This window comes from Orbilia oligospora (assembly GCF_000225545.1).
Source record: "Orbilia oligospora ATCC 24927 unplaced genomic scaffold scaffold00043, whole genome shotgun sequence".
Classification (NCBI taxonomy): Eukaryota; Fungi; Ascomycota; class Orbiliomycetes; order Orbiliales; family Orbiliaceae; genus Orbilia; species Orbilia oligospora.
Window position 1 is genome coordinate 1,646,026 of NW_011645600.1, and position 24,745 is coordinate 1,670,770.

General features: G+C 45.4%; 9 protein-coding genes across 9 annotated transcripts; 3 read left to right on the forward strand and 6 right to left on the reverse strand.

Annotated features, from left to right (window-relative positions):
- Positions 1–164: 164 nt before the first annotated feature.
- Positions 165–1,031, reverse strand: AOL_s00043g492 (uncharacterized protein; the record flags this gene model as incomplete). Its single annotated transcript, XM_011120978.1, has 2 exons — positions 165–604; positions 767–1,031. 2 exons carry the CDS (start codon positions 1,029–1,031, stop codon positions 165–167), a joined length of 705 nt encoding a protein of 234 aa, XP_011119280.1.
- Positions 1,032–1,851: 820 nt separating this feature from the next.
- On the reverse strand, positions 1,852–3,551 carry AOL_s00043g493 (uncharacterized protein; the record flags this gene model as incomplete). The annotated part of the gene is made up of 5 exons (XM_011120979.1): positions 1,852–2,000; positions 2,059–2,338; positions 2,416–2,933; positions 3,015–3,312; positions 3,384–3,551. 5 exons carry the CDS (start codon positions 3,549–3,551, stop codon positions 1,852–1,854), a joined length of 1,413 nt encoding a protein of 470 aa, XP_011119281.1.
- Positions 3,552–4,548: 997 nt separating this feature from the next.
- AOL_s00043g494 (uncharacterized protein) lies at positions 4,549–6,020 on the forward strand (the record flags this gene model as incomplete). Its single annotated transcript, XM_011120980.1, has 4 exons — positions 4,549–4,738; positions 4,979–4,991; positions 5,100–5,442; positions 5,577–6,020. The coding sequence occupies 4 exons, from the start codon at positions 4,549–4,551 to the stop codon at positions 6,018–6,020; spliced, it is 990 nt and encodes a 329-aa protein (XP_011119282.1).
- A 788-nt stretch (positions 6,021–6,808) lies between these two features.
- Positions 6,809–7,925, forward strand: AOL_s00043g495 (uncharacterized protein; the record flags this gene model as incomplete). Its single annotated transcript, XM_011120981.1, has 5 exons — positions 6,809–6,942; positions 7,078–7,532; positions 7,629–7,674; positions 7,745–7,785; positions 7,852–7,925. 5 exons carry the CDS (start codon positions 6,809–6,811, stop codon positions 7,923–7,925), a joined length of 750 nt encoding a protein of 249 aa, XP_011119283.1.
- Positions 7,926–8,910: 985 nt separating this feature from the next.
- Positions 8,911–10,990, reverse strand: AOL_s00043g496 (uncharacterized protein; the record flags this gene model as incomplete). Its single annotated transcript, XM_011120982.1, has 2 exons — positions 8,911–10,700; positions 10,771–10,990. The coding sequence occupies 2 exons, from the start codon at positions 10,988–10,990 to the stop codon at positions 8,911–8,913; spliced, it is 2,010 nt and encodes a 669-aa protein (XP_011119284.1).
- A 1,639-nt stretch (positions 10,991–12,629) lies between these two features.
- Positions 12,630–13,871, reverse strand: AOL_s00043g497 (uncharacterized protein; the record flags this gene model as incomplete). Its single annotated transcript, XM_011120983.1, has 6 exons — positions 12,630–12,775; positions 12,861–13,275; positions 13,343–13,424; positions 13,505–13,595; positions 13,661–13,707; positions 13,810–13,871. The coding sequence occupies 6 exons, from the start codon at positions 13,869–13,871 to the stop codon at positions 12,630–12,632; spliced, it is 843 nt and encodes a 280-aa protein (XP_011119285.1).
- Positions 13,872–15,934: 2,063 nt separating this feature from the next.
- Positions 15,935–18,670, forward strand: AOL_s00043g498 (uncharacterized protein; the record flags this gene model as incomplete). The annotated part of the gene is made up of 3 exons (XM_011120984.1): positions 15,935–16,309; positions 16,385–18,500; positions 18,567–18,670. 3 exons carry the CDS (start codon positions 15,935–15,937, stop codon positions 18,668–18,670), a joined length of 2,595 nt encoding a protein of 864 aa, XP_011119286.1.
- Positions 18,671–19,687: 1,017 nt separating this feature from the next.
- Positions 19,688–20,356, reverse strand: AOL_s00043g499 (uncharacterized protein; the record flags this gene model as incomplete). The annotated part of the gene is made up of 1 exon (XM_011120985.1): positions 19,688–20,356. One exon carries the CDS (start codon positions 20,354–20,356, stop codon positions 19,688–19,690), a length of 669 nt encoding a protein of 222 aa, XP_011119287.1.
- A 1,576-nt stretch (positions 20,357–21,932) lies between these two features.
- AOL_s00043g500 (uncharacterized protein) lies at positions 21,933–24,395 on the reverse strand (the record flags this gene model as incomplete). Its single annotated transcript, XM_011120986.1, has 5 exons — positions 21,933–22,654; positions 22,707–22,819; positions 22,877–23,141; positions 23,211–24,096; positions 24,171–24,395. The coding sequence occupies 5 exons, from the start codon at positions 24,393–24,395 to the stop codon at positions 21,933–21,935; spliced, it is 2,211 nt and encodes a 736-aa protein (XP_011119288.1).
- Positions 24,396–24,745: the final 350 nt, after the last annotated feature.

Consider the following 24,745-nt stretch of genomic DNA (forward strand, 5'->3'; position numbering starts at 1 on the left):
CCTTGGATCCTTCATCTGTCGATAAATATGCTAATGACATCTACGTCTATTTGATAAACGGTATCCACACCCACGTCCTATTTCTATAATCAATATACCTCTGTCCAAAGAATTTGATAAGATACCTCTCCTCATCTACCACCAAACCATCAACATATCTTATATTAGCCACCGGTCTCCAAACCAAAGAAAAGAAAGAAAGAAGAGGAAGAAAAGAACTCACAATATATCCTCCCCCTAAAAAACCTCCAAAGCACAATCATATACCCCAAAAAGCTAACCGGATTCCCCATCATAACCTGCGTCCCCAATCCCCACAGCCAAAACCCCAAATAACTGGGATGTCTAAACCATCTGTATACCCCCGTCGTAACCAGTCTATGATCTACCTCTTTTACGTATGCAACGTGGTGGTTGAAGGATGTTGAGGCGTGAGCCATTGCTAGGGAACGTAGTAGTTGGCCTGTGAGGATTAGGAGGAGACCGAGGGTTATGAGGGAGCGGGAGGGGAGGAAGGATGGGAAGAAGTGGGATTCGAGGAAGTATTCTGTTAGGGCTATTGTGTGGGCTAGGTTGTATTCTTTGCCGTTTGCGAAGAGGAAGCCTGGTGGTTCGTAGGATTGTTAGTATCATTTTGATTATACATAGGTACTTATCTATATAGCATATATATATATATATATATATATATATCAGGAGAATTTGAAGATTTCAATATCTTCATCTTTATTTTTTCCCTAGGGAATAAAGAGAGAAGGGTACTCACTCCCCAGATTCGCCCGTCGAGTATTATACCTCGCCGTGATCCAAAACTCCAAAAAATGAAAAACACTCAAGCAGAATATAAACATCGACGCATGATAGTATCTCCCATAGATCGAAAGAGCTATCGTAGCTGAGATGGATAACCCGGTCGTGAGGCCCAGGAGTTGGGCGCGAAGTCCGATACCGTCGAGTGCGTAGTCGCCGTCCGGGAAGAGATACCGTGGGAAGAAGGGGGTTATATCGATGTCTTCTTCTGAGTCCGACATGATATTAAATTTTGATACTCGTTCGATGAGGGTAGTATTTGAAAAGAAGTCGGAACTGAAGCTGTAGTGAAGCTTGTCGGAGTGGACTTGGGAGAGATATATATTTAGATACGAGGATGTTTTTTTGAATTTGGGACGGATGTGGGTCGTGATAAATTGGTTAAGCGTTAATGATGCATGGTAAAAACATATAGCATAACTATCGTCATAAACTACGAAAGGATCGATGAAGAAAGAAAGAAAGATGAAATAGGAGAAATAGATCGAGAAGGCTGATTAATTTGCCGGACCAGCTCGCGAATCTCTCTCTGTTATTACTACTCGAAATTATCAAGACCGGCGTGCAGTCGCGGAATGATAAATAAGTATTGAACAACATGCATTGTGCAGGGTAGCGATTCTCGGTTGAAACTAACTAACTCTCCGGGCTGGGCTGCCCATGAGCATGAGCATGAGCTTGAGCTTGAGTTTGTTCAATTGAGGCTGCTTCGCTTCGGCTGAATATCCAATTTTCTACTCTTCAAGTACTCTTACATAACACGACCAACCACGAAACTCGAAACTCGACACTCGAAACTTGAACCACGAGGTTCAATAATCCCCCTTCAGAAAGATTTATATCGTTGCCTCCCCCAAATATACCAAAACGGAAAGAAAAAGAAAAGAAAGAGAAGAGAGACAGAACACAGTGCGCCGTGTTAAAAAAACCAAAAAAGACAACCCGATGAACCAGTTATAAACGTTATGTGTGTATCAAGCCAATCCGCCCAACTAAGAAATAGTCATACAGAAGTCGTAAAAAGAGGCCGTCAAGAACTAATTAGAAGTCGTCAATGCCACCGAGAGACACATCAACACTACACCCACAAGCATGGAGATGTAAGGCAAGTCCGGATGCTTGTGGTCCGAGGGGATCTGTCGCAATAACTGCACAGCAACTACTGACATCAATCCCGCTATATAGGGCACCTAGAGTTAGTATCTATCTATCACATCAGAATGCTTATAAGTTGGAGTAAAGACTTACCGGTGAAGCTGAAAATGATCCCGTAAACTGTCTCACTCGGAGCGGACCCGAACTTCAACCAGATAAATGCAAACAATCCGCCCAAAGGTTGCGCCAAACCCCCAATGACAAAAGTGATAAGAACAGCCTTCCAGGCCGACTGCAATGCAAGATATAATGGCAAGCACATAGTAAACCCATCAACAGCGCTATGAATAAACAAAGACAGAAAAATCGTAAAGCCAAGTTTTTTGTCGGCATGGTTGGTCACAAAAGTAATGAATCCATCAGGACATCGGTGCTACAGAACAAACTGTCAGTACTGTTACTCACATAACCGAAGCTTATGCAAATCATATGATCATGCAGTTTACATACCAAGGCGATAGCAAGACTTGTCTGGAAGCCTATTCCGACAAAAGCGTTATTCGCTACATGGTGATGATGATTATGCTTATGTCCATCCTCATCACCGTGATTCGAACCGTGGGCCTCAGCGTCATGAGTGCTATCGTGCCCATGTCCATGATGGTGTTGTTCTTGGTGTTGTTCCTCATGTCCGTGATGATGACCATCGTCAATATGGTCACTTTCTTCATCTTCAAGGATAGGAACATCCCTCAATGTTCGGTCGCTCGAGCACCCGGCTTGATGAAGGCCGGAATAGGTTCTTTCGCAGTGTTTTGGATGGCAAGCATGTAGTGGCTTTACCTCCCCCTTTTTGTGCAAGCAATTCCCCTCGCAAGGGCAAGTGACAAATCCGAAGCAACGACCGTCTTCAGTACATCGTCGCGTGATCTTTCCGACCGTATCGGAAAACCGCTTTGCGAGTGTAGGTCGATGTTCGAAGGTATGGCCGTTTCCGAGAAGAGCCGTTTCTTCGTCCGGCACAACAACTGTGTGTGAAGATTGTTTTGTTAGCACTATAATCATAATTATGATGCTGATCACCCGACCGTATGGAAATATGTACATACCTTTACCGTTATTCGCCTTCAAGTTTGAAGTTCCATGATCATGATCTACGGCAGTAGCTCCGCTACTTACACTACCGAATCCACTCGCAAGGGGTTTATCATCGTCATCTTCACTATCGTCGTCACAACTGACGGTTCGATGAGGGATGAACCGATGTAGGAATTTGAATAGATAGTAGCAGACTAAGAATCCTGCCGAGAAGGAGACCATGATAATATAATACGGGTTATTGCCATATCCTCGTTCGAGATAGGTGATGGCCTCGCCAAACAGACGGGCACTGCTGAAGAGAAGGACCTGGGTAGATAACACAAACAGACGGTTAGCTGCAGACACACAACTCGATGACATATGTAAATACTACTTACAGAAAAGCTGAGAGAAAGACAGGCAGCTAGAAAGGTAGAATTTGACTGGATGCTGAAGTGCTTCCATGGTAGGAGATCGATGAAGATAACGGAGGCACCAGCACAGCAGGCTAGAGCCGAGCAGATGGTGAGTACCCAGGCACGGGCATCTGGTTCATCCATCTTCATGATGTGAGATTGAACTGACGACGACGACGACTACTACTGCACCACCCTTCGTTCGCGATGATAGAAGTTATAAGGATTTCATGAGGGTTTTGATTTAATGATGACTGATAGCGGACGGACAGAAGGAGTAGATGGATAAATAGTAAAAGGCAAGCAGTATATGATATGGTATGGTATGGTATGGTCTGAATGGGTGGGTGGATGGATGAGAGAATTTGGAACTTCCGAAGTGCGAGATGGTCAGCTTTAGCCTTGCCAGTCTCTGCACTAGTCCACAATGCCCATCAGATGATAAATCGACCAGACTCCACCCGATACTTCCTATTACATATCATATCACATATTTTGTATGACCAGAAGGTGATATCTTGCGCCGAGGTTGCATTCCAAAAAGAGCTCTCAGTCTTTCATACTATACTGAAGCTAGTAAGTACTAAGTAGTAAGTATGTTGTACTGGATATTGGTCGAACATGCATACTTGCTTCAATGGTACCCAAGTGGGGGGTATCGTGAGATTCATATCACACACCACCAATTTAACCAATCTGATCAGAAAGTAAATAGATCCCGGGCAGCAATCGATATATTCTCGGGGACCAAAACCATGTTAAACATCCCCGGGAATATCCTCAAACATCCATTGCACTGCACTGTGGGGACATGAACATGCATTGGACATGGAATGCGACTGACTAGCGAAAGCTGCCACAGTGGCCCTGTTGGACTGCCCCCAAAAATGTATCAGCATCACGAGCCTGCTCCTCGCCCGACAGTACTGTACACGCCAATATCAATCCGATCCAATTCACCTTAACTGAACTCCACCCCCAACCTCATCGCCCGTCCTTTTGTTTGTCTGTCGATTTTCTTTTAGTCTGTGATTTTTGTCTGTGATTTTATCTATTTTTGTATACTAAAATAAAAAAGAGCTCTCTCTCATTTCGGAGGTGAAACGAAATTCAAATTCGGATTCGGATTCGATTCGACTCGAATAAAATGCTCAAGTCCCTGTGCCGCAGCCTGTGCGCGGCTGCCGCTATCTGTTCCGTCGCCCTGAATGGCCTCACCAGCGCCGACGACCACGATGGCTACAAGACCGTCCCATTGAGGACTCATTCGCTCTATCAACCTTACTTGGATTCTGACCTGCAGTCGCGGTGGTTCGACTTTGGAGGAACTACGATCAGTGAGTGTCTCCCTCTCTTCATCCTTCCCCTTCAACTTGCTTTCGGCTATTTGATATCTTCAAGATTCGATATCTGGCTTCAACGATTTTATTCATTTATTTATTTTATTTTATTTTATTTTTATTGTTATTTCTATTTCTATTTTTATATTACTTTATAGCTACTATAAGCTTCAGTAGTTATCGTCAGAGTTGATTGAAATAGATTAGCTAACTAACATCATCATTTTTTCTCTGCAGTAAGAGCTGATCAGTACGACAACTTCCTCACCCCCCCCTTCCTAGCTAGCTTGGTATACTAGTTAGTATGCTACCTATTATATATACACCGATTCTCACCATAAACCTTCTCGGTGCACAGGTACATCCGAATAACGTCCGACCGCCAACATCAGACCGGCTGGCTCTGGTCCCGTCTCCCATTGACCGCCACAAACTGGGAAATCGAATTTGAATTCCGCATACATGGCGACGGTCATTTACACGGCGACGGTTTCGCCTTCTGGGTCACCAAAGATCGTGCTACTGCCGGTCCCGTCTTCGGATCCTTGAACAAATTCGAAGGATTGGGTATCTTCTTCGATACCTATAAGAATAACAGACCCGGTGTTATTTTCCCTTATGTCATGGCCATGCTCGGTGATGGACATACGGATTATGATCACGATACCGATGGGAAGGAACAGGAATTGGCTGGTTGCTCTGTAAGAACCATTCCCCTATTCCTTGATATATTATTTCACAATCGTCCGATAAGGTCATGTCACGTCACGTCACAGATACAAGCATAGACATAGACTGTACAGCACTAACCACTATGGTGAAATAACCCCCTCAGGCCCGAGGAATCCGTGCTCCCAACCAAGCCACGAAAGCCAAAGTAACCTACTTCCAGGATAAATTCCTCTCCCTCGAGCTTCAATACAAACAACCGGACACCTGGACCGAATGCTTCCATGTCAAAAACGTTTCCCTCCCCACAGTCGGCTACCTCGGTTTCACAGCACAAACCGGTGAACTCTCGGATAACCACGACATCATCACCGTCTCTGCGAGGAATCTGTACAATAGTCCGTCTACTCCTAATTCTCCCGGTGCGAATAAGGGACCAGTTAAGAAGAAGAGCAAGGAGATCTTCCCGGAGTATGACGATAGACATGTTCCTGAGAGCAGTGGATGGGGATGGTTCTTCATCAAGCTTATTCTTTGGGTTGTTGTTATTGTCGGTGGATATGTCGGATACACGCTCTACAGAGCCCAGCAGAGGCAGTCCAGGTTTTAGATTGGCCTGAAATAAACACGCGCCCTCCTAAAAAAAGTCTTTGTTATGGTAAAAAAAGTACATTAGCTTGGTAAGAAGAGAAGGATTAGTTGCGGGGATTTGGTTCCAGGCCTTACAAGAGGAAGGGAAGGAGGGAAGGAGGGAAGGAAGATGAGGTTCTATTTCAACTGATCAAAAGCATCGGGCCTTGATTATCTGGAGGACAGCACACAAGCATGATTTATCTAAACTCCTAGTTCTTTTTTAAGTATTCTATTCACAATATTGATTGATTGATTCATTGATTGATTACGATAGTTCTTTGCATTATCGACTACCCCTCCCAGCAGCAGCAGCACTACATAGCATAACCCATTCTGTTAGGCCTGTATTCCTATTGTAAACTAAAAAGAAACCACTCCTCATACCCACCTTCTCTATTATGTATTAAGCATCCATTCGGCTACCGAACAGAGAATCTAGACCCTATGCAAAGGTTGATATAATAATCATCACCTAATAATGACCAAGTTTAAAAGGAAGAGCTCTAGAAAAGCAAGCCTAGCTAGCTAGCATAGTATTCTCCGGATTTCGCCCGAGGCGCACAAACGGCATTTCATAAGCCCAGCTTCCCCAGATCCGAGCTATTAGCTTATCTCTCGCCTCCCCATTCAACCGCTCACTCCAATATAATTACTTTCCCCCCACATCCCACCTCCGCGACTTTCTTTCAATAGAACATAACTTTTCTGAACGAAAAGAATTGTTTTTTTTATAGTTTTTTTAAATTTAAATATCTGTCAAAATCCATGAGATACCAACTCTACCGTACCATCCTCCGCCAATCCGCCTTCAAACCTCAGTTCTTCAGATTCCAACAATATCAACGCACAGCCATGTCTTCAAAAGTCAGTCCACCACGAATTGCCAATCCGGCACTGTTGTAAGTCTCTTCCCTCCTCTTCCTCCCTTTTTGGTAAATATATATATATATATGTTGGTAAATATATATATATATATGTACTTAAGTATATATATATATAGTAGGTATATAATTTATTAATTATAATAAAAATAGCATCTGCGACATCCAAGAACGCTTCCAAAAAGCAATCTACCAATTCCCCTCCGTAGTAACCACAACCCTCAAACTCCTCTCCGCCGCCAAAACCCTCCAAATCCCCGTCTACATAACCACCCAAAACAAACGAGCCTTAGGCGACACGGTCCCCGAAATCCTAGCATTAGCAAAGGAAACAAACCTAATCATAAACGCAGACAAATCCCTATTCAGCATGTGTACCCAAGAAGTTCTTGATAAGCTAGACGAGAATACCGGGGAAGGAGGGGAGAAGAGGGAGGTTATCGTGGTGGGGATTGAAAGTCATATCTGTCTTATGCAGACTACGTTGGATCTTTTGGAGAGGGGACATAAGGTTTGGGTCGTTAGGGATGGGGTATCGAGTTGTAATCCTCAGGAGATTTCGACGGCTTTGGCGAGGATGCAGCAGGCTGGGGCTGTTATTACTACTAGTATGGCTTCTTCACCTTTATCTATATATAGATATATATATCTTTTGAGATATGTTTTTATTTTGGGTGTTATGCTAATAAGGTATGGGGGGATAGGTGAAAGCTTCCTTTTCGAGTGTATGAAGGATAGCGCACGACCAGAGTAAGCACCCAATTATCAAGCATCCCCCCCTCTATACAAATGATATATACTAATACCATGATAAAAACAGATTCAAGACAATCGCCGGCCTTGTGAAGGAGACCAAAGCCTGTAAGTCCTCTTCAATCAATCACTTCGGAGAAAACTATGCTAACAATTCGTTAAAAAAATAAACAGCAACAAAAGAATGTCTCGAAGCCCTAGTCGGTCCAGTAGGAGCACAAGAATCAGGCGGCATCAGTAAGCTATAACTCTCATTGTAAATAAAACGAAACCCTCCTCCATCCATTGGAGGAAAACAGTTTCTTATTTATCTTTTTTGGGTTCTTACTTGTTACTTAGGTTCTGATTGCTCGAAACTGTTCTAGATCGAGTTTAGAGGGGAGGGGTTTGGAATGCATCTTGCTGTATATATTAACACGAAGTTAAAGTTCGGGCGGGGAGGATCCTAGGAGGAGTGCTACGATCAAATGCAAGCCAATAGACTTTATAGTCGCCTACGAAGAATATCGATTTATCGAATTCCCTAAATTACCTTAAAATCTTATCAAAAAGAAGATATAGTAGCTATAGTAGCTATAGGCCCGAATTGCATTTCATATGATGCACCAAGGTTCCCGTTGACTAGTTGCAAATCTAGACTTAAGGGTACCAAGTATCAAAGGCTACAAGACAGCTGGAGAATTTGGATTTCTAAAGCACCATCTACGGGAGCAAAGCCATTCCGTCAAGAATATTCCTTGATTAAACACCATCATCGTCCACGTCATACTTATTTTAAAACACCCTCTCCAAGAAACACCCATTGAAGGAGGGTATTCACGACTTTGGGTCACAAAAATCAATCCGTGAGATCAAAATCTCACAAAACCCCCCGATTTGTAGAATAATATAAAGGCTCTCTGTATTCGCCAAGCATTGGTTTGGCTAGAGAAAAAATGAAGGCTTGAGCAAAATCATATGTAGTGGCAGCAATCAAAAATGTAAAATTCTTAGGAACCTCGTGGGACATCTCCGCTCCAATCAAACCTAGCAACTACCATTTCGGCCTGTAGGGAGAGAATGGATGGGAGGAACACGATGTTTACAGGTTTTTACTAAAAACAACCCTTTTGGTAGAGCGTAAGCGCAACAAAAACGACAACCTTTGCGTGATTAGTTTTCTTTAATCTGCGGGAAAAAGGGAACAAAATACAGCAAGAACGGGAGACGGCAATTGGGGTAAAGGAGAACCGTTTAGACCTGCTTAGGAGACATCCAGCTGAATGCTGAAGCCCCGCCGACTGGGTTGGAAACTGTCTCCTTAACTGTGCCGTACTTCTTTTGTGATCCATTGGCTCCGTTGGAGATTCGTGGACCTGAAGATCCCCACGTGGCATCGGACTTTCTTCGGTTTGATTCTGAAGGTGTCTGTGGAGGAAGAGGCCGAAGAGGCGAATCCAACCGATCGTCGGCGTCTCTGAGTTCGCGGCCAATTGAGATCGGTTCGATCGCGCTCTTTGGTACGTTCCAAGTTGACGAGGATGGGGTGCGCTGACCAGAGTTAGAGTTCGAGGCGTTGAGCCTGCTTGGTCGTAGGACTTTCATTCCAGGACGCTTGCGAGGTTGTTCGGTTTTGTTGGATTCCTCAACCTTAGGGTTTTCAATTTCCTGCTTGCTTGGCTCGGGTTCGACCGATGCCCTATCCTGGGTTGGTTGCTTTGGTGATGAGGAGTTGCTGCTATCTAGTTTTGGGAGGGGGCTCTTGGGTTCGGCGAGGGCACCTTCTTGCGAGAGGGCTGCTGTTGAAGATAGAGACCATGGACTCGCTGGCGCCGGCTTTTGCTGGGGGGCTCCAACCAATTCTGCGATAACTGGCTTCGGACTATGTGTATCCTCCACTGAGTTTAAAATTGCACTGCTTCCTTGGCCCATACGCTCTTCAGTGTTCTCCTCTGGAGTGGGTTTAGCCGGCTGGGGGGCTTCGATGGAAGGTTTGGACAAGATGCTGGAGAAATCGAACTCATCTCGGTTGAATGGAGTTGCTGGTGAAGAGATGGCCTTTTCTTGGAAGGTACGAGTGAACCTTGAATCCTTTCTACCAATTGAGTGAGATGTATATGGCCGTTCAATAGCGCTGGTTGGAACAGGGGCGGTCACCACTTGAGGGATTGAATTCACCGGTTTCTCTGGTATTGGGTGAGTTATGGCCAAAGGGGCACCTGCGAATCGAATAGCTGCCCTAGTTCCATCGTCAAGTTGAATATCTAGTCGCTGTCGAAGAAACGATATTTCCGCCTGCCGAGACATCAAGATGTCGTTACCCATAACAATACTACAAGGGCAAATCCCATCCTTTTCACTGACCAAAACCGTAAACTCGGCAGTCACCTTCGACATGTTATGATCCAAATTAGCAGAGCTAAGGATGTCACTCTCGAAGAAGTATAAAGAGAGTTGGATTTGAAGCTTCCCATTCTCTCTGTGGCGTAAACTTTCTCGGAGGTTAAGCTTGGAGACTATGTCAAAGTCGATCACGGAGTCAACGGAAGCGCTACTGATGTATGCTGTGAATGACTCGTCAGCAAACGGGTTCAAGCGACAGAATATCTGGGCGTTTGCAGCCCATTCAATCTTTGCAGATTTTGACACAGCGCTGTGACTTGATGAGCTGTTAACGAGAGGAACTCCCAAATCTGCGTCGAAAAAGGATTGGTTATCGAAACCAACACTGTGAGAGTTGAGAGAATTGTGTCGTCCATCAGATTTGCTAGAAGCGGACCTTTCACTCAGCATGTGCCCACCAAGTTGGCTGACACTTCGAGAGTTTGAGAAGTAATTGTCTTCAACAGAGTCTTGAGGATCGTGAAACCAATGATTCTGGATAGCATCATCGAACCTAACACTATTGGCTCTAGATGCACCGCGTCTCGGAAGCTCGTTTTCAAGGTCTGCGTATGGTTCAATATGGGGCTGAGGATCAAGCTCTTCGAAGTGTAGGTTGGTAGTTTCTGACCGTGAGGTATTATGGTAGCTCGAAGGCACGCCTATATTCGGGGAATTAGATAAGGGTTTACATAGAAGAGATTCGCATCGCACCTAGAAAGAGACACTCACCATTCGTCTGAGCTTGGTTTACAACACTGCTGGAGGAACTAAGCGGTGCTGGGAATAAACTTGGGCTCTTCCATAAAGACTTTATCCTCGTTGATTCCTCATCTCGCCTTTCGACACGCTGTAGCCGTTTCATGATAGCACTTTGGGAAGCTTTTAATTCTTTTACTTCATGTTGAAGTTTCCAGAAATCATCAACTCCAAACTGCGTCATTCCCAGCATCTCTCTGCTAAACGGGAATCACAGGAGTCTCATTGGGGGATACACGGTTATCCCTCACAACACGGAGAATCCCCCACGCGGAGTGTGAGGGCGTAGTGGCTACTACTTCCTGCGACTCAATTCCAAAGGATTTTTTTTGACTAGTTGCTGGATATGACACGTTCAAACTCTCTCAGGAAAGGAAACTCCTAATTGGACGAGAGCGTGAGGTATGTACCGAGGTGAAATCTATGGTGAGGCAAGGGACGCAGGTAATGGAGGCAAAGCCGGTCTGTACAGGCCGTGGAAAACTATTCAATCGGCCGGATAGCGAGGGACCAGAGGCAAATGGGGAGTTGAATAATAGGTATCTTGCGAATTCGCTGTAAATTTCTGGTAATATACGTAGATGTTTAAGATATGAAGTCTCGTGTCGGTGAGTGAGGGGTTGTCGATGAAAGATTCGGTCTGATCACAGAACAATAAAATGTATAAATCGAAATCGGATGTACTAAAAGGTAACCATCTGGATCCTGAGCTGAGGGATGAGAAGAAGGTGTGATTCCTGTATGGCGGATAGGGCTTATAGGTCGGATGAAATGGTCGTTCTCAGACGAGTATTTGGCGAGAATGGCCTAAATGAGCAGGCAGGTACGGGGTAGGAGTTATTGGCAGTGCTCAGTCTGCCCTGAATCGTGGTATTCGGTGGTCCCCAGCAGAAAAGAGGCCAGCGGTTTCCACCAACTGTGTGGATTGAAATCGAACGACAAGGAAGGTTCTTTGGTATCTTCTTAGATTGTTCTGGAATGTATTGTCTATGCGGACCTGCGGTAGGAATGTCGGTGGGATGGTAGGTGTTTGGTACTATACGGGGCGAATGGGTCGAAAGAAGGATGATGGAGAACAGAAGAAGGGTTTGGATGGTGGCGGTGTGGATGTTGGTTTGGTTTGGTTGTCTTGCTTCTGATTTGATGCCAGCCGAAATTAATTATCTCTTGCCCCAATTGCAATTAATACAATACCAACGTCAACGCAAGAAGCCCGGATAACTTAGAGTATGTACGTACTCGAGTATCTATTGAGTAGTCGCAAGGGATGAATAAGATCGATATAATATCGAGGACGGAACGAACTTATATATATTTATAGAAAGAGGGGTGTAAAGGGTGCACTCATTGTAGATAGCGGGGTCGGATTATCTTTCCGTGCTGTGCTAGGTGGAGCCTTCAATTGCAATTGAGGCTAGCTGTGTCATGATCATGCATGTAATAAGTATGAATGGCACGCTGCACTGCACACATGTAAGTACTTACACGGGGAATGTAAGATATATCTTGGCTACCTAGGTTAAGGCCGACATCAAAGTATATTTATAGCTCAACCACTTTGGCCATTTGGTCTTATTCTCCCATACATGCAATTAGTATACAATCGGAAAGCCTTCAGCATGATTCAATACAATTACAAAAAGACAAAAATCATGCTCGTCTCTGTACTCTATAGTATTGTCGACAATGATGACACTTTGTAATTTTTTGCATTTTTTGGTTCCAAAAGCAGGAACCGCATTGCTCTTCGGGGTCGGGATGCCGTCATCTATATCTAAGCCATCCGAATTCTATACCGCATTGCGTCGCCTCGACTCCGGGCCCGAAGAATCCTAGTTGTCTGGTTTCTGGTATCTCGGTGCCTCACCCCAGTTAGGGAATATCCGTTTGTGATTATAAATATCCGGAAGTTTATTTTCCAAGAGCTTCACCAGACTTTCAAAGTAAAGTTTGTATCCCTTAGGTGTTAAATGGAGGCCTGTGAAAGATATTATATTAGTATCCTGATCAAAGATGCGCTGTATACTTGGACCTTATATATAAGGATATGGGACTTTACTTACCATCGCTCAACAGCTCACCCAGTTTCTCTGACTTTGGAACACCGATCTCTCCCAATAATGGTTCGCCCTCCTTCCATCCGGCTTCTTCCATAAACACATGCCAGAGCTTCAAGACCTCGACTCCGGTTTCTTCTGCCACGGAGATAGCAGCTTCAGCATACTGCTTTGCAACCGCTGACCTGCGATCCTTCCACGGGAGGATCTTGTGCTCACATATCGGTGGAGGTGTGACAAGGACAACTTTCGCGCCATGATCCTTTACATTTTTATGTTGCGCTATAGCTCTCAGATGGACTTTGTATTCTTCGATGTCAACATGCTGAGACACCACCATGACTCCCTTCTGGGCCTGTTCTTCGCTGACAATCTGCTGGTCTGGAGGTAGGACGGCATCATTCGCGCCGAAAAAGACCAGCTATAATTGAACATCTTTTAGCCAAGAGCTATTGATATCGGTATAGATAAGAACAAAGCGGTCGTACCAATAATTTCAGGTCGATTGCCCCTCCTGCCGGCGGGATAACGTCATCAACGACGACCCTGGCATTGGATGAGTTGTAGCCTCTAGATAGATAGTTGTTAACCAGTGTTAAGTTTAATATATAAATTCAATTAAATATGATCCATGGGATTGAATTACGTACGAGAAACCTCTTTCTAGGACCTGTATTCTCCGGGAGAACTTTTCGGTGAGGACAGCCCCCAAGCTATACCCGGAATCATAGTGCCATATGCCTGAACTGGTGTTAGACTCGTACGGGTGCTGTATGTACGTGTATACCCCGCTATAGTATAGCAACGAGGAGCGGGGCAATGCGAGATAAGGTACTCGCCTTCGGTAATGCTACTATATAACGGTAAATTTTGGTTAGAATCATAAAGCAAGAGCTCTGCGAAGCAAAGCCATATAGATATATAGTAGATACCTATAGATGTCGGTAGAACGTACTCTCCAAATAAGACTATAGCAGGCCACCCCTTTGGGAGTGAGCTGTTTGTTGTAGATGCCATATTTTGTTTAACTTTTAATTTGCGTGGGACGTTTGCAATTGATCGTTCATGTAGTTAAATACAATGATCGATACGATTTGGTTTGATTCAATAGCCAATCTGGGTCGGATCAGGATGCATATGCCCAGGAAGTTAACCTAAGCTGCCAGCAATATTAATTGTATGCGGTTGAATTGTGCAATTGCAATTGTGGTTGTATAACAGAATTCAGATCGAAGGATTGCATTGGTTGGCTTTCGGACGTACCAAGCCTTGTCCTTTATGCAATTATGTAGCAACTGATGCACGGAAAAGTTAGGCCCTACCGCTCCACATCTCGAGTCTTATTCAGAAATAGTCTTCCCGTCGAAACATTTCAGTGCTTATGATTCCGACAATAATCCGCTCCAGACATTATAAACCGGTTACACCGTGAGGTTTTGATTACTTTAGGGCGTTGTTAGCCACAGACGAAGCGGAGTTCACTAGCCACAATCTCCACCTTTCCCCACGCCGAGTTCCGAAAGTACCAAGACCCTTCAACCCCCCAGTTCAGCTTACTCGGACTTAAGTTTTAAGTTTGGATCCCTTGGATATCATGATGATATGTTCCAACATTGAAGGATGCGAAGTGGCACAGGGACTGGTCGACCACGGCTAAACAGCTAGCTCCCGTCACGCGGATGTGCGGATGCCCTACCTTCGAATCCTTCGATTGGATGTCCTAACAGACGGCAACAAACGGGGAACACTCGATCGAAGTTCGGAAGCTCCAGGACGAAACTGACGATAATGATTTGCTAACGCTAGTCTTTGCTGCCAGTGCCCAGCATGCAAGATGGCACCAGTGGGGGCTTGGGGTTGCCTGATCAGGGCGGGCTCGTTATCACCAGCCCATTAGCTTGGTCTGGTGCATTCCCAAATTGCGCCCCACCACTACCTACATACCATCGGGATTCACCAAATCTATCGGTCGTGTGGGTCAAGCGGCTGCCGTCTGACAAAATGAGGCCAACATGTGTGCTGTATATTGCAGGCCATCATTTGGGAACCAAGTTGATCAGCTTTTATTTTCTTGCTCTCGTTTCCAAAGTGGCCGCGTCGTCAAAACATCCATTCTTCACACGCTCCGCGATCTTTGATAGTGCACGCCTTGGATAGTATATAGTTCAGGCGCGTAGCTATAAAATAGGCCGGTATACATAACTATCAGCTACTTACCCTGGATCTTCTGGTTCAGTTGTGGAACTTGGGATTGGTGAGCGCCCCCTGGCCCTGCTGAAATTTCGGCTATGCAAACTGAGCTCCTGATGCTGTTTTATGTGACATGATGTCAAAAAGGGTGCACCCAAGTCAAGTCAGAGGTCTGGTCGAGTCTTCGTGAGCGGCATCTTCGCCTCCGATTCACTGGCTTGCGAGGTATCTCAGCTCATACCTTTTTACCAACTGACCAACTTAACCTATTCATTTGATACCTACTATTAGTATTTACATACTAACCATTTACTGTCCCGCAAAAGAGCTACTGTTTGCTAAACAGGATCTTTCAAACCATCAATACATACAGCATCCGATTCCAGGCCAAGCTCTTGGTTGGTCCCCTAAAGTCGGTTGGTTGCTAAGCAAATACAAATACCCTCACTGCACTACACTACCGGCACCGTGTACGCCCTGCGGCCCAGTAACTAAGTACTAGTTACGTCCTCCTTGAGGACACCCAACCCACCACATTTATATATACCCGCGCTAGTGGTCACCCTGATCGGATGACCTGCTGATTTCGAAAAATAAATCATCGGACCACTTTCGATCCCTCCGTCTCTGTGATCTCATTCTTTCCTTAAAAATATTCTGCAAGGACCGGTCTGTTATATATACTAGGTAGTAACAATAATAGCACATGTGGCTATTTATTTTTACCTTAACTTAGCTCTAGGTTTGTCAACATAATTATGTTTCTTAACATTCACTTCGTCATGTCTCATCACCTCGAGTTACACAACTAAACTACTTTGCTCAACAGGAACCCATTCTTTCCTTATCGGCTTTTCGCCGGTACAAATCTTCATTTTCTACGCAACATCATGGCTTCGGACGCGAGGTCGATACGTTCGTCGAGAGGTGTCCACATGGCAGATGATGAAGATGAAGGCCCACCGAAGAGAACCCGACCACCCTTGCGGATACATTCAGAACCCGATGAGACATCTTCCTTGCTCGAAAGCGTTACGGATGCACCTAGTCGGTCTTATAAAACAGCACCATTGACTCCTAGAACAACAGCATCTCATCCAAGGGCATCGAGAATACAGTCGTCCGTCTCTCCAAGCATACTACGAACGAATCGAACACAGTCCTTTGTTCAAAGACTGAGTACTGCTCTTACACACCTGGAAGACCATGGTCCCGATTGGGCTATTGCTACCGACCAAGCATATCACAAACAGTGGTACGATCAGGTATGGGGCAGTCGTGCGAGAATTTCTTTCCCGTCTTCTACGCAGCAACTTAACTAATTATTATTTGTTTGCTAGTTCACCTCGACCGACTGGGTTAATGATGCCGTCAAAGAGGCCTTCCGGTTAAAAGAACTTAGGGCAAGAAAAGATATTCGCGGACGGCTAGCACTCCTCTACGATGCATCACAGGGCTGGTTATTGGCGGCAATTGTTGGTGCTCTCACTGCCGGGGTGGCATTTTTCGTCGACGTATCCGAGAGTGTTTTATTTGACTTCAAAAATGGATATTGTGGGAACGGATGGTATTTTAGTAGAAGGAAGTGCTGCTTGTCAGACGTCTCGGAAGAGTTTTGTAGTTCATGGCGTACATGGGGAGAGGGTGACCGCAACGAAACTTGGGCAGGAATGGTAGGAGGCTACACCGTATTTATATTTGCAACGGTCCTTTTTGCGATGTGTGCTTCGGCCATTACCATGGCGACCCGAACGGATCTCCCTTCTTCCATTCGAATATCGGCACTTGACGAGGATCTTGGGGCAAACCGTCCCGGTGACGAAACGAAAAAGGACGACGGACAGGCATTAAGGCAGTACTATACAGCCGCTGGCAGCGGAGTGGCGGAAGTCAAGGTTATACTATCCGGGTTCGTCATGCACGGTTATCTAGGTTTCAGAACGCTGTTCATGAAAACGATCGGTCTGGTTCTAAGTGTCGCTTCTGGAATGAGTCTTGGAAAGGAGGGCCCTTATGTCCACATTGCGACATGTATCGGAAACATTTGCTGTCGTCTATTTCCCAAGTACAACTCCAATGATGCAAAGCGTAGGGAAGTCCTTAGCGCCAGTGCGGCAGCAGGCGTAGCAGTCGCTTTTGGTGCCCCTCTCGGTGGAGTCCTGTTCAGTTTGGAGGAAGTCAGCTACTACTTTCCTCCGAAAACTCTTTTCAGGACATTCTTCTGTTGCATTGTTGCTGCGATATCCTTAAAATTTCTAGATCCTTACGGTACATCGAAAATCGTCATGTTCGAAGTCCGTTACGAGACCCGATGGCACGGATTCGAAATTATCGCTTTTACTATCCTAGGGGCGCTAGGTGGATTATTCGGTGCTTTCTTCATAAAGGCCAGCAGGTTCTGGGCGACGACCTTCAGAAAGATCAAGTTTATTAAACAGAATCCTACTACTGAAGTTTTTGTTGTTGCCCTCATTACTGGTATCATCTGCTTCTGGAATCGTTACACTAGATTGCCAGTCACAGAGCTACTCTTCGAACTCGCAAAACCCTGTTCTAGGAACCCGAACGATGACTGGAGGCTGTGTCCTTTGGTGGAGGATATTCCTGAGACGATTAAAGAGCTCGGGGTCGCTCTTGTGGTCAAAACATTCCTGACAATCATTACGTTTGGTACCAAAGTTCCAGCCGGAGTGTACGTGCCCACCATGGTTATTGGTGGTATCATTGGTCATATGGTCGGGCTAGCCCTGCAGTATCTTCATCTGACTCAACCAGGCCATTTCCTGTTTCAGTCCTGTCCTACTGAAGGTCACTTCCCTTGCGTGGTACCGGGAGTTTACGCCCTTGTCACCGCTGGAGCCGCTATGTGCGGTGTAACTCGACTCTCGGTGACCTTGGTCGTTATCTTATTCGAACTTACCGGGAGCTTGGACTACGTCCTTCCGTTTTCACTCGCAGTCATGGTTTCAAAATGGGTTGCGGATTGGGTGGAACCGTTGAGCATCTACGACCTATTGACAGACCTAAACGGCTATCCTTACCTTGACGCAAAAATGGCACCGATCTTTACTAGCGAGCTCAGCGATATTATTTCTAGCTTACCGCCCCAACGGATCATTGACGTTTCGAACAGCTCTCTTGTACCTGCCGTAGAACTGCGCCGAAAGCTACACTCTCTCCAAGCAAGTGGAGAGCTTGATGGCGGCTTACCGCTCTTGAGAGATGGGATTTTGGTCGGGCTGATCCCTGCTCCCGATCTCGAATATGCTCTCGATGGACTTAAGAACGAAGCTACAGACCTTTGCCTTATGGAGACCGAAGATGGATATCACGATTATGAAAGTGAAGACGGCACAAGGATGCTGACAGACTTCACCGGTTACGTTGATCCTGCGCCGATTGCATTAGAAATCAGGAGCCCTATGGAACTTGTTTACGAGCTATTTGTCAAGTTGGGTAAGTTCAAAGCCTTCTCTTGTTCTAAAATCTATATACAACGGAGTATTCTAATGACGGTTCTAGGACTACGTTTCCTCTGCATCACCCAAGAGGGCCAGTTTGCTGGCATGGTACATAAGAAAGATCTTCTCAAGTATCTAAAGAACTTGGAACCTCATTCCCGTTGAACTTGGATTTCTTTTTCTTTTTTCTCCATTTTTTATATCAGAGTATTTTCCAGTCATCTGTTCTGGTGTCTTCCAGCAGCCCTTCAGCATTTTTGATCATTGTGCACCCAGAGCAGGCCACATCCATAAAGATCTAGCTTTCATTCAATTTGTATATTTAGCGCATTTTTAGAGGAGTTCTTGACTGTTAACTTACTTCTTTGTGGGCATGGCATCGATTTTGAAGGCCCGGGGTTTATTATGCTCCCCATGCATGTACCGCCTGTGAGAGGGCGGCAGTCGGTGGTTTTAGTATTATACTTATATGTGTGCACGTGTCTGTATATATTATTCTTCGATATATGTTATTCTTCGGCCATGGATCACATATGTTAATGAGTTCGAAGGGTAGCATAATTATTTGCGGTGGTGGAAGTAGGTATATTGCATACGAGTAATGAGTAACTCCTTGACTTACTATCAGAATACTGAAACTAGACTATATCTACTTATATATTGGCAAGACAAGGGAAATTCGTTTGTAGATAAATATGTACAATAGTATAATTAAGTTAACAGGTCAAATTTGCAAAACAGAGAAAAAGAATACACCGCGCCTCTAACTGGCTGTACAGTACAGGCTAAACAACTAAAGGAAGAAAGAAGATCTTAAGAGTCAAGGATATCATCAAAGAAGGACGGCCGAAAAGAACACCAAACCTGCACATTAAAAAAAAAAAAAAAAAGAAGAAGAAGGAACCGCAAACCCCCATCAACAACAATACCAGAAAGCTCCCCCAAAGGTATAAGATTCAGAAAAGAGCAATAACCCAAACCAACATAATTATATCATTAGCTTCATAAAGTACGCAATCATCGACGATAAACGGAGATTTTTCCTATCACCCCGTCATAAACCTCATGGTTTTCCAAATTATCCCTACCGGATTTGATTTACGCATGCGCATGAACAAATTTCCATGCGCTTAATGCATATAATTTCCCACACAAAAAAAAAGCCCCCATATTTTCAAATCCTCAAAACAGCATGATAACTGCCGCCACCATATACGCCACCAATGCCGGTACTCCGAAGATCCTCAAACTGCTTGCGCTTGAGTCTGCGGAGGCCATCTGGAATACTATCGGTTGGAAAGTCATCTGTGCTGGCGCATAGGTGACTTCTGAAGAAGTCAAACTACCAGGTGCGATTGCTTTCCCTGTCTCTTTGGCCAACCTTGTGACTTGGCATACCGCACTCGTTGTACCTTCGAAACTGCATGTCACCTCGGCGACTCGCGTAGGTGGGAATGCTCCGGTGAAGTAATTCAGTACTTGACTGTTTTGATTTGGAAATGTTGTAACGTCGATATAAAAGTTTGTATCGACGCCGGCTGATACTGCTGCTATTGCGGTTGCGGTTGCAGTTCCAGTTCCAGTTCCAGTTCCAGTTCCAGTTCCAGTTCCAGTTCCAGTTCCAGTTCCAGTTCCAGTTTCGATTGGTTTTTGACTCTTGGCGTTTATACCATAGTTTGTGCTGGCTGCTCCTGTTTCTTTTATTATAGCAAATAAGGACGAGTTGGCTGCGATCTCAGTGACTTCTGGGATCGCAGGGAAGAGGGATAATGTGCGATCTCCTGCTTTTGCGGCGGCGAATGAGGTTAAGAGGAGGAGGAGAATGGCCGGGGGGAGCGAGGAGAAAAGCATTTTTGTTGGTTCGCTTGCGAAGGGTTCCTAGGAACTTTGCAGATGCGATATCGATATCGATAACTGTATTGTGGAATATATACTTGGATATATTTTGTCTTTGTAGGTTTATATGGAGATTGGAATGGGTATTTTTGTAAATATCGTAGAGATTTGGGTATCAAAAGGGTTTGAATGAGTCGTTAAAGGGTCTTAGAGAGAAATTTAAATTGGTGAAGATGAAGATGGTGAAGAACTGTGGGAGGAATATTCGAAGTTTCGAAGATGTGATAGGAATCATACATTTAATATACCCACCAGCTTAGCTTAGGAATTGCATAAGTATTATCATGCCTGCTCTGATATATACCGTCACACTGGGAGGCCCCCGCAGCTGCAGAGCTAGAGCTGCAGGTTACCTACCCAGAGGCTGGTAATACCTAGTCAATGCATGAAATTTGTGCCAAACATGGGGGGTTTACCGCAGCGTCGTTCCAGGTGAACTTTCTGGGATTTGCTACTAACCCAGGGAAGCCAGATATCGTGAAAATGGTGCCATGAACCAACCACATGGTTAACACGCCGAACTCTTCTTTGGGAGGTATGAACGAATTGATTCAGATTACGCTGCCCTCGGAAAAAAAAAAAACAATCAATAGTGTAGATGTGAATATCCGGTACCTGCATCCAAGGCATCTTTGTATAGTAACCGAGGCTGTGCTGAGACCGCCCCTTAGAACGTCTTCTCCGTTACGGAAGCTCGATCGGATCCGCCACGTGCGAATAGTCACTCCACAAGGTGATCTTGTGAGCTCCACTAGTTGAAACACTTGCAGCTGTGATCCTAACTAGGTTTTTGGTGCCACCGCGGGAGCCTTCGGGTCGTATTTACCTGAAAGGAAGAAAAATTGAGATTTTTTTTATATTTTTAACTTGCAATTTTCAATTTTTCTTTGATCGGATCGTTGGCTTTGCAGCCTCTTTGGCTTGGTCTATTAGGCGGAAATTTCTAGAGGTGTTCTAGCTATGGCGTTTTTCCCCCAATCCTGAAACAAAGATCGCGATTTTGGATGTTGGTTTCAGAGTGTTATCGATGTAGTTTAGTCGGAAAACCCTGGCGGTTCATGATTGGCTGTTGACCATCGTCGGATTTGGCCATTCGTATCAGCGTGCTACAGACAGGGGTCGGAACTTGGGACGACCTGGGACCCTTGTCACGGCTCTGGATAACCCTGGTCGATGTCAGTAGCGGAAGAAATGAAACATCTGGAATGAAAAAAAGAACTTTCAAGATATATAAAGAAACCGGCTATTATTACCATTATGACCCCGAAGAAAATAAGAATGAGTATTCACAAAAAGTAAAGATAAGAGAAACTTCGTCCAAAATTGTTTTTCGCCATCATAACCGCCAAGCCAAGGCGTCCAATCCTTTGTTGCAAATATCGCCGTCGTCTCCAGTTGAATATTATATATGCATATACATCATGGGAACCAATCATCCAAAAATCAAAGGAAAACTTTAAAAAAAGTACTAAGATAGGTATGCCCCTCCAGATATATAATCATATGCGCCTTACCTTCACCCCGGCCCCGCCTAAACTTGCTCATCTCCTGCCACACTCTGGTATGCCCCTCCTGCCCCGCCGCCATCACGCCTCAACCTTGCTGGCGTCTCATACATTGTATAGTAATCCACTCTCTGGCCACCCAGCACAGCTTCTCCGCTTGGAGCGCCCTGGAACAACTCTCCAACGCCAGAACACCAAAAGTCATTGCAATTTGTGATGATGCCCCGATTCCACGGGTTCTGCCGCCGTCTCGACCGATTCTTATTATCTGCTACGCCGTCCTTCGCCGTAGCCAGGAATGTGTCGACACCTAGGAGTCGTAATACTTTGTTCCATGTACCGCCTTGTCCGTGTGCGCCTCGACCGTGCGAGTGGCCTTGGTGACCATGACCTTGTCTCCCGCCATGGGCCCCTCCGGGGGCTGTTATCAGTGGATTTGGGCCTGCACCGCTGGGTTCCAATCCCACTCCTCCCAACGATGCCCCACCGCCTGTGATCATGCTGGATACCATATTGGAAACTTCATGGTCGTCGAATCCTTGGTGGGAGCCATGCATATTCTCATACGTGGTTTGTCCGCGTAGAACCTGGATAGTCTGGACGATAAACAGCATGGTTACCCAAGTTGACTGCAGACCTCCCCAGATGCTTAAATAAAGTGTAAATGGATCCGCCCAGACTGGCTGGCACATGCTGACACTAAGGAAGAGGCAGTTTTCCACAGAAACTTCAGGGAGGGCAGAGAAATCTGGAGTTTTGAGTTAGTCTCTAGTGAGAAGCAGACTGGGGGCCAAACTTACAGAAATACGCTAATGAAATATAAGAAATTAGACCGAGTTCAAGAGTAACAACATAGGCCAGGAATTGTCGATGATTGCTAACGCCAACACAGTTGAAAATCCATGGACAGTGACTAGCAATTTTTTTTAGTATGTTGCTGAGCTATATTTTCAATTCGAGGAATACTCACTGGTCATGTCTCGCTACGCATCTTGAGCATCTCCTGCAGTGCTTCGATCGCAGTGGCATTCGAACCATACAGTGAACACAGAAATTCCGCTCGTCGTACTTCCACTGCGATAGAAGATCCTGCACAATCTCCTTTTGCGCTTCCCGGGAGTTTGTTAAAGGGACGAAGCCAGGATCCGCCCGCATGCTGAAAGCATAGAAATACACACAAAGCCCATAAAAAATCATAAACACAAAATTTAGAATAGGATGCTGCTCGTATGTAGCTATATCGAGTTATCTGTTAGTAGGGGATTTCTTGATGGCATTATCTTGGGGTAGGGTATGATCCATACCAGGGAATACCGTAGAAAAATATCTTAATCCTAACCAGAACGCCGTGCCCGCAAAAATACCCGCTAAAAATGGTGTCTTGTGCACTACCTTTTGCCCAGGAGCTCCGAACTCTTGTAACGCCTTAGTAACACCCATGTTTGAAGCAATGAAAAGGCCGATGAGTATCGGTATTGACAATATCGCAGGTAATATCGACAATGCCGTTAATGCCACCCATATCAAAAAGAAAGGTGAAAAGAACAAAAACTTTCTTAAGAAGCTTTCCCGGGACTCCGGAACGCTCAAAAAGAAGGGCGCGTTCGTGTGTTTCGGCCTGGCCTCCTTCGTATATCCGGATTCCGCCAGAGCTTCTTGGAAGATGTGCAGTGTTTCCATATCCTTTGCAGCTTGTAGGGGCGTGTTTCCGGTGTCGGTTTTGTGAAATCTGTCGGACCCATATTCGACAAGTTTCTGTATGCACTGGAAATTTCCCTTTACCAGCGCCCAATGCAGAGCGGTAAGTTGCTTATCGTCTACAGCGGTGACATCCGCTCCCCATGATAGGTATAACTCCACACACGCCGGGAAACCCTTATATGCAGCCCACATCAAGGGTGTATGACCTTGTGTGTCCTTGACATCGACATTTATACCCTGATGTAAGAGGAGAATTATGAGGAAGAGATTTCCATTGAAGGTTGCGAGATGGAGGATGTTGTAGCCTTGACCGTCTGTGATCTGATGGTCGGCGCCGTATCGTGTGAGGAGGTCAACAATGTAGTAGTGCTTTTCTTGGGCAGCCCACATAGCGGGAGTAGCGACTGACTCGCCACCGACGGCATTTACGTCGGCACCAGCCTCGAGGAGGACCTTACAGACATTGTAACGATTGTTGATTGCAGCCCACTATCGCCATTTCAAGATATATATGGTCAGCCGATGTCTAAAGCGAGTAAGACGTAAGACGAGATTGTACAAACATGTAGCGGCGTGATGCCCTCAGGATCGGCATAGTTTGCCGGGATTTTGCCAGAATCGAGTAGCTGTCTTACGCCCGCCTCATCACCCAGTTGTGCCATTTTCATGACATCGGGCTGAGGCGGGTTTGGGAGCACATCTGATAGCTCTAAGTCCGTATTCTCGACATCTGTAGTTGATAACGTCGGTTTCCCTTTTGCAGGAACGGCCGAGCTGGCAGGATTCATCTGGTTGAGGCCGAGGAAGGAGGTGGAGGGGAAGAGTTAGGGTGTCGCAAGCTGAGAGTTGAGAGGTGTGGAGATGTGGAACGAGGTTTGCGTAACGAGCAGACGGCTGTCGCGGAACTCGGAAAGGGCGCGCAGTCGCGGTGTCTTCTTTTCACCACACACTATACCACACCACTACGGATTATGTCTCTTCCACACCGCGTCTAGTACGAAAGTCTACCGAATAAGGAGGCTAGGAGAAGGAGAAATAGACAGAGAAGAAGGAGAAAGGGAAGGAAAAGAAAAAAAGACGAAGATGTGCACCGGTTGTTATTGCTATTCTTGTTTCAGTACAGATACAGAACAGATCA